This window comes from Erinaceus europaeus, chromosome 4 (assembly GCF_950295315.1).
Source record: "Erinaceus europaeus chromosome 4, mEriEur2.1, whole genome shotgun sequence".
NCBI classification, from domain to species: domain Eukaryota; kingdom Metazoa; phylum Chordata; class Mammalia; order Eulipotyphla; family Erinaceidae; genus Erinaceus; species Erinaceus europaeus.
This window is the reverse complement of record NC_080165.1, coordinates 100107076-100120836: the sequence shown is the minus strand read 5'-3', so window position 1 is coordinate 100120836 and position 13761 is coordinate 100107076. Positions and strand designations below refer to the sequence as shown.

At 46.1% G+C, this 13761-nt stretch overlaps 1 protein-coding gene across 2 annotated transcripts in view; it reads left to right on the top strand.

Annotated features, from left to right (window-relative positions):
• PTPN6 (protein tyrosine phosphatase non-receptor type 6) overlaps nt 1-5984 on the top strand; it is a 31771-nt gene extending 25787 nt beyond the window's left edge. For both annotated transcript variants that reach the window (XM_016194289.2, XM_016194290.2), the window contains exons 12-16: nt 2826-2893; nt 2989-3140; nt 3263-3354; nt 5574-5700; nt 5820-5984. In XM_016194289.2, the coding sequence (XP_016049775.1) occupies nt 2826-2893; nt 2989-3140; nt 3263-3354; nt 5574-5688 (427 nt within the window). In that variant the 3' untranslated portion in view covers nt 5689-5700; nt 5820-5984. The remainder of the gene's footprint in view (nt 1-2825; nt 2894-2988; nt 3141-3262; nt 3355-5573; nt 5701-5819) is intronic.
• Nucleotides 5985-13761: the final 7777 nt, after the last annotated feature.

Here is a 13761-nt window from a genome sequence, read left to right as displayed (position 1 = left end):
ATTTATTTATTTATTTATTTATTTATTTCCTTCAGGGTTATTGCTGGGGCTCGGTGCCTACACTACAAATCCACTGCTGTGGAAGACTATTTTCTTCCCCTTTGTTGCCCTTGTTTATTGTTATTGTTGTTACTGTTATTGTTGCTGGATAGGACAGAGAGAAATGGAGAGAGGAGGGGAAGACAGAGGGAGGAGAGAAAGACAGACACCTGCAGACCTGCTTCACTGCTTGTGAAGTGACCCCTCTGCAGGTGGGGAGCCGGGGGCTTGAACCTGGATCCTTGCACCACCTTGCGCTTTGCGTCACCTGTGCTTAACCCGCTGTGCTACCGCCCGCCCCCCCTATTTATTTATTTTTAAATATATTTTTTTATTTAGTCATGAGAAATGAGAGAAGAGAGAGAGAACCAGACATCACTCTGGCACATGTGCTGCCAGGAATGAACTTGGGATCTCATGCTTGACAGTCCAGTGCCCCATCCAGTGTGCCACCTCCCGGACCACAATAAATTTTATTTACACATTCATTCATTCATTCATTTTCAGATAGAGACAGAGAACACTGAAGCCTCCTCCAATGCAGTGGGGCCTGGGCTTGAACCAAGGCTGTATACAGCATGGCAAAGCAGCGCACCATCTGAGTGAGCTATTTTGTTGGCTGCCCCTGGCCCCACCACCACCCCACCTTAATTTTTTTTTTTTTAGCTGTGCCAGGAATGGAGTCCAAGGTTCATACATGCAGAGCAGAGCGTTTCCTACCACTAAGCCACTGAGCTAAATCACCATCCAAAATAGAACTTAATTATTGTTATTATTATTATTTTGGTTATTTTTTGGCTTTACTACTTCAGGCTAACTTTTTTTTCAGTTAGAACAAGAGAGACAGAGACAGCTACCACAGCACTGAATGGTGGGAGGCAGACTCAAACCTGGGTCTTGGGAATGGCAATGTATGTGCTCTCCACAGTGAGCTATTTTGCCAGCTTAGATGTTACTTTTCTTGCCTCCAGGGTTATTGCTGGGGCTCTGTGCCTGCACCACGAAGCCACTGCCCCTGGAGTCTATTTTTTTCCCTTTTTCTTGCCCTTGTTGTTTTATTGTTGTTGTGGTTATTATTGTTGTTGTAACTGATGTCATTGTTGTTGGTTAGGACAGAGAGAAATGGAGAGAGGAGGGGAAGACAGATGGGGAGAGAAAGACAGACACCTGCAGACCTGCTTCACTGCTTGTCAAGTGACTCCCCTGAAGGTGGGGATCTGGGGGCTCAAACCGGGATTCTTACGCCAGTTCTTGTGCTTTGCACCATGGGCACTTAACACTACTGCCTGACCCCCAGATTTTTTTTCCCCACCAGAGTTGTGGGGAATAGGACATGGTGCCATATTTTTGTTGGCTATTTATTTATTATGGAGACAGAGAGAACCATGGAGAGATGAGGGAGAGAGAAAGACTTTCTCTCATGAAGCTTCCCTCCTGCAGGTGGGGGCTGGGGGCTTGAACCTGGGTCCTTGCACGTGGTAATATGTGCACTCTACTGGGTGTGCCACTATCAGCAACACCCCCCCCCTTTTAAACAGATATTTATTTTGAGAGAGAGAGAAAGAGATATATACAAAACAGCACTGCTCAGCTCTGATTTATGATGGTTCTGGGGATTGAATTTGGGATCTTTGAGTCTAAAACATGAGTCTTTTGCGGAGCCATTATGCTATCTCCCCAACTGCCTCCCCCTCCTTATTTATTTATTTATTTATTTATTATTTTTTTTTCTCCCCTTCCTTTTTAAAACTTATTTGCTATGGCCCAGGAGGTAGTGTGTGGTTGAAGTGTTAAACTCTCCAGCATGTGGTCCTGAGTTAGTTTGAGGCCTGATTTACTTAATGGTTGCAGCTGGGGAAACAGCGCAACAGTCTCGCATGCCTGAAGCTCCTATTCCATCCCTAACAGGACATAATGCTCCTGTAATCTGACTTCTCTCTCACATGAAACTCTGTGCATTTTATAGGGGATAAATCAAGTGAGTCTTTAAAAAGAGGGAGGGCCAGCAGGCAGGGAACGTTGCCTTGTGTGACCCTGGGTACCATGTGTGAGATGCCAGGACACTAGTGCAAGCTCTGGTGCTGTAGACTCTCTCTCCATTTTCTTTTTACTTTTAATATTTTATTTTAATTAGAGTCTTATACAGAGAGAGAGAGAGATAGAGAGAGAGAGAGAGAGAGAGAGAGACCAGAGCACTGCTCAGCTGTGGCTTATGGTGGTTCTGGGTATTGAATTTGGAACCTTTGATGCCTCATGCATGAGGATCTTTTTGCATAGCCATTATACTGTCTCCTCAACACTAGAACTTTTTTTAAAAATTATCTTTATTTGTTGGATAGAAACAGTCAGAAATTGAGAGAGGGGAGACAGAGAAGGAGAGAGACAGAGAGACACCTATAGCCCTGCTTCATCACTTGCAAAGCTTTCCTCCTGCAGGTGGGGGCCAGGGGCTGGAACCTGGGTCCTTGTGCATTGTGATATGTGCTCTCAACCAGGTGCGCCACCACCCGGCCCTGAAGTTTTTTTTTCCTTAACTTTAGTTTGATAGGGCAGAGAGAGGTTGAGAGGGCAGGAGTAGATAGCATAATGGTTATGCAAAGAGACTTTCATGCCTGAGGCTCCAAAGTCCCAGATTTAATGCCCTGCACCACCATCAGTCAGAGCTGAGTAGTGCTCTGGTGGTGGTGGTGGGGGGAGACCAGGCTATCTGAGCCCCCCACCCTTGTTGTGCCCGGGGGTGGGGGGCGCCCCCTGCTGGTGGGCTCTCACTCTGCTCCTCTCTGTAGCGCGGGCATCGGCCGTACAGGCACCATCATCGTCATCGACATGCTGATGGAGAGCATCTCCACCAAGGGTGAGGGGCTGGCCCAGGCCAGGGTGGAGGTGGGGCGGTAGGGGGCGGCGGGGTCTCTTCCCCACTCGCTCGGTGCCGACAGCCTCCCGTTGCAGGTCTGGACTGCGACATTGACATCCAGAAGACCATCCAGATGGTGCGCGCACAGCGCTCGGGCATGGTGCAGACCGAGGCTCAGTACAAGTTCATCTACGTGGCCATCGCGCAGTTCATCGAGACCACCAAGAAGAAGCTGGAGGTCATGCAGGTAGGTGCTGGCGGATGGGGACGAGTTGAGTCCCTCCTCCTGCCCCAGGTCCTCCCAACCTATCTCCCTCCCCCCACCCCCTCCTCCCCCGTCTGCACCCTTACCCCCATCTCTTTCCACAGTCCCAGAAGGTGCGGGAGTCTGAGTACGGGAACATCACCTATCCCCCCGCCATGAAGAATGCCCATGCCAAGGCCTCTCGGACTTCGTCCAGGTGAGTGCACCTTGAGAGCCAGCTGGCCTTCCCTTACTGGAGAGGATGCACAACTGTAGTGTTTTTCCTTTCTTTCTTTTTCTCCCCCCCTTATTTATATGAAAGAGATTGAAACTAGAGCACTGCTCAGTTTTCTTTCTTTCTTTTTTTTAATAAGATTTTATTTATTTATGAGAAAGATAGGAGAAAGAACCAGACATCACTCTGGCACTTGTGCTGCCGGGGATTGAACTTGGGACTTCATGCTTGAGAGTCCAAAGCTTTATCACTGTGCCACCTCCCGGACCACTCAGCTTTAGTTTATTGTGGTGCTGGGGACTGAACCCAGGAGCTTAGATCCTCAGGCATGAGAGCATGAGAGACTTGCAGAACCATTATGCTGTCTCTCAGCCCAGAAGAGTATGCTTTACCAGGCACAGGGAGCAGGGTTTGAGCTGCCTCATACCCCCATTACATGGGAATGCCAGGCACTGGGGGTGGGGGTTGGGAGGAATTGCCAGCTATGGAGGTGTCCTCCACGGTGTTTCTCCTTCTGTCTCAGTCTCTTTCCTCCTTGCTGTCTCCTTCTATATGGGGTGGGGGGGGGAGTTCACTGGGAGGCTGAAATCAGGCAGGTGTGAAGCCCCAGCCAAGCCCTGGAAGGAGTAAATAAATAGGTAAATAAACAAACAAGAAAGACTGTGCCCTAGGAGGTGGCACAATGGAAAAAGTCTTGAACTATCAAGCATGAATGAAGTCCTAGGTTTGATCATCAGCATTTTATGTGTCAGAGTGAGGTTCTGGTTCTCTCCTTTTTCTCTCTTCCTTTCTATTTAACATTTTAATTTTGTTTGTTTCCTTTGAATAGAGACAGAAATTGAAAGGGGGGGGAGATAGAGAGAGAAACACCTGTGGCACTACTCTACCACTCATGAAGCTTCCTCCCTGCAGATGGGGACCGAGGACTTGAACCCTGGTCCTTGAGCATTATAACATGTGTGTACCACTGGGTGCACTACTAACCACCCCCTTCTCTTTCTTATGAACAAAGAAATTAATCTTTAAAAAATAAAAAGGGGGGGTCGGGTTATAGCTCAGTGGACTAAGTGCAGGTGGCGCGAAGCACAAGGACCCCCAGTTCAAATCCCTGGCTCCCCACCTGCAGGGGAGTCGCTTCACAAGTGGTGAAGCAGGTCTGCAGGTGTCTATCTTTCTCTCCTCCTCTCTGTCTTCCCCTCTTTTCTCCATTTCTCTTTGTCCTATCTAGCAACAACATCAATAACATAATAATAATAATAACCACAACAATGATAAAAACAAGGGCAACAGAAAAGGAAAATAAATAAATAAAATGCTAAAAGAAGGGGAGTCGGGTGGTAGCGCAACGGATTAAGCGCACGTGGCGCAAAGCGTAAGGATTGGAGTAAGTATCCCGGTTCAAGCCCCCGGCTCCTCACCTGCAGTGGTTCGTTTCACAAGCGGTGAAGCAGGTCTGCAGGTGTCTGTCTTTCTCTCCTCCTCTCTGTTTTCCCCTCCTCTTTCCTCCATTTCTCTCTGTCCTATCCAACAATGATGACATCAACAACAATAGCTACAACAACAAAAACAAACAAGGGCAACAAAAAGGAAATAAATAAAATAATATAAGAATATTAAAAAAATAAAAAGGGTGACTAGGTGGTGGCCCTTTTGGTAGAGTACACATGTTACATTGCACAGGACTGAGGTTTAAGCCCCCACCCCCATTTGCACCTGCAGGGGAGAAGCTTCACGAGTGGTAAAGCAGTGCTGCCTGTGTCTCTCTGTCTCTCTCCCTTCCCTCTTGATTTCTCTATGTCTCTATCTAATAAACTAAAAAAAAAAAAAAAGGCACAGTGGATAAAGTATTGGATTCTCGACCATGAGGTCCTGAGTTCAATCCCCGGCAGCACATGTACCAGAGTGATATCTCGTTCTTTCTTTCTCTCTGCCTGTCTTTCTCATGAATAAATTCTTTAAAAAAGACAGTTGTCAGGGAGACCTGGGTTCAAGTCCAAGCCTGGTCCTTTCTCTGAGTGCCAGCTAAATACTGATACAGCTTCTTCTACTGAGACACTTCTGGTCTGGTGTGGGGATGGGGATCAGACCTCATATTCCCAGGCTCTGTTTGCTGACCTGGGAGATGGACTAACCCAGTAGGGGCAGGAGGAGGTGCTGGAGACCCCCCTCTGTCTCCTGACCTTCCCACACCCCACCTGCAGGCACAAGGAGGATGTGTACGAGAACCTGCAGAGTAAGAATAAGAAGGAAGAGAAGGTGAAGAAGCAGTGGTCGGCGGACAAAGAGAAGAGCAAGGGGTCCCTCAAGAGGAAGTGACAGCTGGCCCTGGTATGACCCCTGCAGCCAGCCAGCCAGCCCTCTCCTCCACCACCCCCCCCCCCCCCCCCGCCTGCCCCAACGACCACCCCCATCCACCCAGCTTACTCTCTACCCCCTTCTTTTGGCAGTTTTGGCAGCTCCCTGCTGGTTGATCCTCTACCCACCGGAGTTGAGGAGCCGCCCCCCAGTCTACTGTAATTTAAACATGCCCCCACCTCCTTCTCTCAGACCCTGTACATAGCCCCGCGCAAGGGCAGGCCCTTCCACTCCTGTAAATAAAGCCCTGGGGTCTCTGTGTGTCTCTTCCTCTGTGTGCCTGAGCAGGGGGGTGGGGGAAGAAGAGGGTAGGCAGGGGATGTCCTGGCAGGGCCTCCATAGCCTGACACATCTTTTTAATTTAATTTTTTAATTTTTTTAATATTTATTTTATTTATTCCCTTTTGTTGCCCTTGTTTTTTTGTTGTAGTTATTATTGTCATTACTGATGTCATCATTGTTGGATAGGACAGAGAGAAATAGAGAGAGGAGGGGAAGACAGAGAGGGGGAGAGAAAGATAGACAGCTGCAGACCTGCTTCACCGATTGTGAAGCGACCTCCCTGCAGGTGGGAGAGCTGGAGGCTCGAACCTGGATCCTTACAACAGTCCTTGCACTTTGTGCCACCTGCGCTTAACTCACTGCACTACCGCCCGATTCCCCTTTTTAATTTTTTTTGTAATAAGATTTGTTTTTTTATTTTTTTAATATTTATTTATTTTCCCTTTTGTTGCCATTGTTGTTTTATTGTTGTTATTGATGTAGCTGTTGTTGGATATGACAGAGAGAAATGGAGAGAGGAGGGGAAGACAGAGAGGGGGAGAGAAAGACAGACATCTGCAGACCTGCTTCACTGCCTGTGAAGTGACTCCTCTGCAGGTGGGGAGCCAAGGATTCAAACTGCGATCCTTATGCTTGTCCTTGTACTTCGCACCAGGTGTGCTTAACCCACTGCGCTACTGCCCGACTCCCAAGATTTGTTTTTTTAATTTATTATTATTGATTTACTTATTGAAGAGAGACAGAGAGAAACTGAGAGGGGTGGGGGAGATAGAGAGACAGCTGCAACACTGCTTCACAGCTTGTGGAGCTTCGCACATGCAGGTGGGATTGGGGGCTTGAACCTGGGTCCTTGTGCATGGTTAATGATTAATGTGTGAGCTCAACCAAGTGCATTACCACTCCTCCCACACCGAAGCTTCCTTCAAAGCAGTAGGGGCTAGGCTCAAACCTGGGTCCTGCACATGGCAGTTTCCCCCTATGCCAGCCAACCTAATCTTTCTCCTCTACTTTATTTCCCCATGGAAAACCCCTCCAGCTCATTTGACTAAACAAAGTAAAAATAAGTTGCATTGGAACAATTTGAAAATCCAGAGAGACATCAACTCCATTTTAAGTTGCAATTGACACACAGTGTCTCCAAACTACCTTCTCCTTCCTCTGGAGCCCACAGCAAGACATCTGGAAGCTTGTTTCAGTTTATCTTTTGCCAAAGTTACTGCTGCCACTCGGTGCCTGCACCTGCCCACCCCACCCCCACCCATCTTCACTGGGGCTTTGTCTTTTCAGGCTGACTTTTTCAGATAGACAATAGACAGAGAGATAGGGGAAAACTATCCAGTTGAACTATCTTGTCAGTTTTATTTGTTTTTGTTTTTTTTTAAGATTTTATTTATTTATGAGAAAGATAGGAGGAGGGAGAAAGAACCAGACATCACTCTGGCACATGTGCTGCCAGGGATCGAACTCGGGACCTCATGTTTGAGAGTCTAAAGCTTTATCACTGCGCCATCTCCCAGACCACAGTTTTATTTGTTTTTATTATTTGTTTATTTTTATATAAGAGGGACAAAGAGAGAGGCAGAGGGAATAGCAGCACTGTTCCAGCTCTATGAAGCTTCTTTCCCTTTGCATGATGCTGACAAGGGCTTGAATCCAGGTCTTTGGCCAGGGTAAAGTGTATGCTCTACTGGGTAAGATATATTCTGGCTCCCTGAGAAGCTTGTCAATACAAGAGTGTTGAATATGAAAGAGAGAGAGAGGGAAGGAGGGAGGGAGGGAGAGAGAGAGAGAGAGAGAGAGAGAGAGAACACCATGCTTGGTGTGTATCCCAGGTTGAACTTCAACCCCTATTGCATTAAAGGAATCTTCAGTGCTATCTTTCCTTCTCTCTCTTTTTTTTTTTTCCTCTTTAGCTCTCTGTTTTTACCTGGAAAAGTTAGCTTGGAGTGGTAAAACTCAGATGACAAAACAAAATAAAAATCCAAAGCCCATTTATTCACATTTTTTGTTTTATTGACACTAGGGTTATCATTGGGACTCAGTGCCAGCTCTATGAACTGACTGCTCCCAGTAGTCACTTCCTGCCTGCCCTGCTTTTACCTTTCTAATTTTATTTATTAGATAGGATAGAGAGAAATTGAGAGAAAGATAAACACCTGCAGACTTGCTTTACTGCTCATGAAGCGTTCCCCCTGCAGGTGGAGAGTGGGGACTTGAACCCCAGTCCTAGCACAAGGTAATGTATTAATGTGTTTACTCAATCAGGTGTGCCCCCACCCAGGACCTTATTTATTCACTCTTTATTAAAGTTTTTTTTAAATAGAGAGGAAGAGAGAACCAGAGAGGAAGAGAGAACCAGAGCATCTTTGGCATGTGTAATGCCAGGGGTCAAAATGAAGACCTCATTTGTAGATCAAATCCTCTACTTACTGTAGCAACTCCTAGGGAACTTTTTATTCATTAGAAGAAGGAAGAGGAGGAAGAGGAAGAGGAGAAGGAGAAGGAGAAGAAGGAGAAGGAGAAGAAGACGACGATGACTTATGAGGGTGGGAGTAGATAGCATAAAGGTTATGCAAAGAGACTCATACCTGAGGCTCCAGAGTCCCAGGTTCAATTCCCTGCAGCATTGTAAATCAGAGCTGAGTAGTCCTCTGGTTAAAACAAAACTAACAAAACAAAATAAAACCAAATTATTTATTACATATGAGGAAAAGGGTTTCATATGAGACAGACACAAGGGGAGGGAGAATCAGAACAGCATTTTTACATATGTGTTGGTATTGCAGACTGAACCAGGAGCCTCAGGCACAAAAGTCTAATGCTCAACCTGTCTAGCTATTTCCTCAACTTCTGTTTATTCACGAGAGACAGTACAGAGCACATGTCAGCTCTGCCATATGGAGGCTGAATGTGGGGGCCCAGGCATGCAAGTGCTGTATTCCAAGCCTGAGTTATCTCCCCAGCTCTTAGTCTTGGACACGTGTCCACTAGTTCTCTGCCTGTAGCCCACATTTAACATTTCAAAGTCAAAATCTGGAGGGGAAATATCCCCCCCAAAATCCTGCTTTAAAGGTTGGATGGAAGGCATTTAAAATTATTTATTAAAGTGTATGTGTGTGTGTGTGGGGAGAGAAATACCACAGCGTCAAAGTTTCCTTCACTGATGCTGATGTGGGAGTTGGGCTCAAACCTGAGTTGTGCACATGGCAAAGCAGCATGCTATCCAAGTGAGCTATTTCACCAATCTGGGGAGAAGCCTTTGATTTCTCATTCTCTACTTAGTTGGTAGGGTCTATACTACCACTGTAGTCTCTACTTTTTGATTATTAATTTTTTATTATTTTTCTTTATTTATTGGATAGAGACAGCCAGAAATTGAGAGGAGGGAAGCTAGAGAGGCAGACAGACACCTGCAGATCTGCTTCACCACTCTCAAAGCTTTCCCCCTGCAGGTGGGGACTGGGGGCTCGAACCCTGGTTCTTGTGCACTGTAGCGTGTGCGCTGAACCAGGTGTGCCACCATCTGGCCCCTTATTTATTTTTTAAAAACATTTAAAAATATTTATTTGTTTATTCCCTTTTGTTGCCTTTGTTGTTTTATTGTTGTAGTTATTCTTGTTGTCATCATTGTTGGATAGGACAGAGAGAAATGGAGAGAGGAAAGGAAGACAGAGGGGGGAGAGAAAGATAGACACCTGCAGGCCTGCTTCACCACCTGTGAACTGGTGGCTCGAACTGGGATCCTGCAGGTCCTTGTGCTTTGTACCACCTGTGCTTAACCTGCTGTGCTACCGACCGACTCCCCCCAATTAAAAAAAAAATTATCTTTATTTATTGGATAGACAGCCAGAAATTGAGAGAGGAGGATACAGAGAGGGAGAGAGAGGGGCCAGGTGGTGGTACACCCCGTTGAGTGCACGTTACAATGCACAAGGGCCCAGATTCAAGCCGAGCCCCCAGTCCCCACCTGCAGGGGGCAAGCCCTGTGAGTGGTGAAGCAGTGCTTCAGGTGTCTCTGCCTCTCTCCCTCTCTGTCCCCCATTCCTCTCAATCTGACTGTCTCTATCCAATAAATAAATAAAGATAATAAAAAATTTTTTAAAAAGAGAGGGAGAGAGACAGAGGGATACCTGCAGACCTGTTTCAGACTCACAAAGGTGGGAATCAGAAGCTCACTCGAACCTAAGTCCTTGTGCATTGTAGTGTGTACACTCAACCAGGTGAGCCACCGCCCAGTCCCTATTTATTTTTTCTTTGTCTGTGGGGGGGGGAATTAACAGTTTAGAGTTGACAGTAGAATACAGTAGTTGATACATGTGTAACATTTCTCATTTTTTTGCGTAACACTCTAACCCACCAACCTAGGTTCTCTTCTGCCATTTTGTTTTAGGACCTGACTATTCCACCCACCCAACCCACTCCTACCTCAGAGTCCTTTACTTTGGTACAATATACCAAATGTCTACTTTTAAAAGTTTTTTAAAAAAAATATTTATTCCCTTTTGTTGCCCTTGTTTTATTGTTGTAGTTATTATTGTTGTTGTTATTGATGTTGTCATTGTTGGATAGGACAGAGAGAAATGGAGAGAGGAGGGGAAGACAGAGAGGGGGAGAGAAAGATAGACACCTGCAGACCTGCTTCACCACTTGTGAAGTGACTCTCCTGCAGGTGGGGAGCTGGGGGCTCAAACCGGAATCCTTACACTGGTCCTTGCATCTGTGCTTAACCCACTGTGCTACCGCCTGACTCCCTAAAACTTTTATTTATCTTGTGAGAGAGAAAAATCAGTGCTTCAATGGGCCAGGCAGTGGTGCACGTGATTATGTGCACACATCACAGTGTGTAAGGACCCAGGTTCAAGCCCCTGCAAGGGGAAATCTTCATGGGTAGTGGAGAGGGCTGCAGGTGTCTCTCTCTCTCTCTCTTCCTCACCTCTCAATTTCTCTCTGTCTCTGCCCAGTAATAAATAAATTAAAAAAATCAGAGCTTCACTCTGGCACACTCAATATTGGAGATGGAACTTAGGACCTCATACTAGTAAATGCAGGATTCTATCACTGAGCCACCTCCTGGACCATTCTACAATGTATATATATATTATATATATATATATATATATGATCTTTATTTATTTGATAGAGACAGAAAATGAGAGGGAGGGGAGATAGGGAAAAAGAGTGACAGAGGCCACCCGAAGCACTGCTTCACTACTCAAAGCTCCCCTGCAGGTGGGGGACCAGGGAGGGGTTTTGAACCTGGGTCTTTGTGCACTGTAACATGTGTGCTTAATCAGGTGCACTACCACCCAGCCCCTTAATATTTTTCATTATATATATGTATTTTGATAGAGACAGGGAGAAATTGAGAGGGAGAGGGGAGAAACCAAGGAAGAGAGACAGAAAGACATCTGCAGCCCTGTTTCACCACTTGTGAAGACTCCCTGCTGCAGATGAGGACCAGATGCTTGAACCAGGGCCTTTGCACACAGTAATACATGCGCTAAACCATGTGCATCCTTGCCTGGCCTCTACAGTGCCTGCTTTAAAATGCATCAACGGGGGGACCGGCGGTAGCACAGTGGGTTAAGTGCATGTGGCTCGAAGTGCAAGGACCAGGCCTAAGGATTCCGGTTGGAGACACCGGCTCCCCACCTGCAGGGGAGTCACTTCATAGGTGGTGAAGCAGGTCTGCAGGTGTCTTTCTCTCACCCTCTCTGTCTTTCCCTCCTCTCTCCATTTCTGTCTCTCCTATCCAACAACAACAACAATAATAAGTACAACAACGATAAAAAAAAAAAGGAAAAAAATGCATCAAGGGGCAGTCAGCACCCCAGCTGGGTTTGCAGCATGTTTTCTGTGGGCCTAAGTACTTACTGTAGCAGTGCAGATTCTTTAGGTCATGGTTGCCAGTCCTGCCTTTGAAGTAGAGACTCAGGGCAGAGAGAGAGCATAGTGGGTCTGCAAAACACCCTCAGGCCGGAGGCTCCAATGTCTCAAATTCAATCCCAGGCACCACAAGCCAGAATTGAGCAGTGCTCTGCTGCACAAATAAATAAATAGATAATTAATTGAATAAGGACCATTGAGATGGCTCATCAATGAACCAATGGCATGCTGTACATAAATAATATTCTGTATTTCATCCCCAGCAGCACAAAAGTTATGGAGTGGGAGGAAAGCAATGTTTTTGCTCTTTCTTGGCCTGAGAGATGGCACAGTAACTAAAGTGTTCAGTCTCTGGCATTGTATGTGCCAGAAAAAGGTTCTGGTTCTCTCTTTCTGTTTCGTAATTAATTAATTAAATTATTATTATTATTATTATTGCCTCTTGTTTATTGCTGGGGCTCGGTGCCTGTGCTACAAATCCACTGCTCCTGGAGGCTATTTTTTTTTCCTTTTGTTGCCCTTGTTGTTTATTGTTGTCATTGTTGTTGGAATAGGACAGAGAGAAATCGAGAGAGGAAGGGAAGACAGAGAAGGGGAGATAGACAGCTGCAGACCTGCTTCACTGCTTGTGAAGCAACCCCCTTGTAGGTGGGGAGCTGGGGGCTCTCGAACTGGGATGCTTATGCAGGTCCTTGGGCTTCATGCTATGTGTGCTTAACCCACTGTGCTACCGCCCGGCCCCCTAAATAAATTTTTTTTTTTTAAATAAAATGCTGGTGGAGCTAGGCAGTGGAGCACCTGGTTGAGTGCACTTGTTAACATGTGTAAAGACCCAGGTTCTAGCCCCCAGTCTTCATCTGCAGGGGGGATGTTTCACAAGCAGTGAAGCAGTGCTTCAGGTGTCACTTTCTCTCTCCTTATCTCACTCTCCTCATCTCAATTTCTTTCTGCCTCTACCAATAAGTACATAAAAGATATTAAGAACATGAAAATAAGCGAGTGCTGGTGCCAGAAGACAACTCATCTGTCTGGACACATACTCATCTACAAGTCAGGTTTGAGCACCTGGTACCACATGGGTTGTGGTGCATTTGGTTGAGTACACATATTATCATGTGCAAGGCCTTGCTTCCCACCTGGGGGGGGCACACTTCACATGTGGTGAAGTAGGTTTTAATGTGTCCGTTCTTCTTATCTTTCCCTCCCCTTTTAATTTCTCTGTCCTTTAAAAAAAAAAAAAAAGTGGTCCGGGAGGTGGCGCAGTGATAAAGCTTTGGACTCTCAAGCATGAGGTCCCGAGTTCAATCCCCGGCTGCACAAGTGCCAGAGTGATGTCTGGTTCTTTCTCTTTCCTCCTATCGTTCTCATAAATAAATAAAATCTTAAAAAGAAAAAAGTGGCCAGTGGCCAGTGGCCATTGGGAGTGATGGATTCCTCATGTAGACACTGAACCCCAGCAATAACTCTTGTGGTAATTAAAACAAACCTCGGGGCTGGGTGGTGATGCACCTGGTTGAGCGCACATGTTACAGTGCAGAAGGATCCGGGTTTGAGCGCCTGGTCACCACCTGCGGGAAGAAAGCTTTGCAAATGGTGTAGTAGTGTTGCAAGTGTCTTTCTGTCTCTCTCCCTCTCTATCTCCCCCTTCCCTCTTGATTTCTGGCTGTCTCTATCTAATAAATAAATAAAAGTTAAAAAAAATCTTTACCCCACCTGCAAGGGGAAAGCTTCACAAGTTGTGAAGCAGTGCTGCAGGTGTGTTTCTGTCTATCTCTCCCTTCCTCTCAATTTCTGACATCTCTGTTCAATAAATAAAAATGAAAATAAAAAAATCTTTAAAAATCTGGGGCTGGGGGGGTCAGGTGG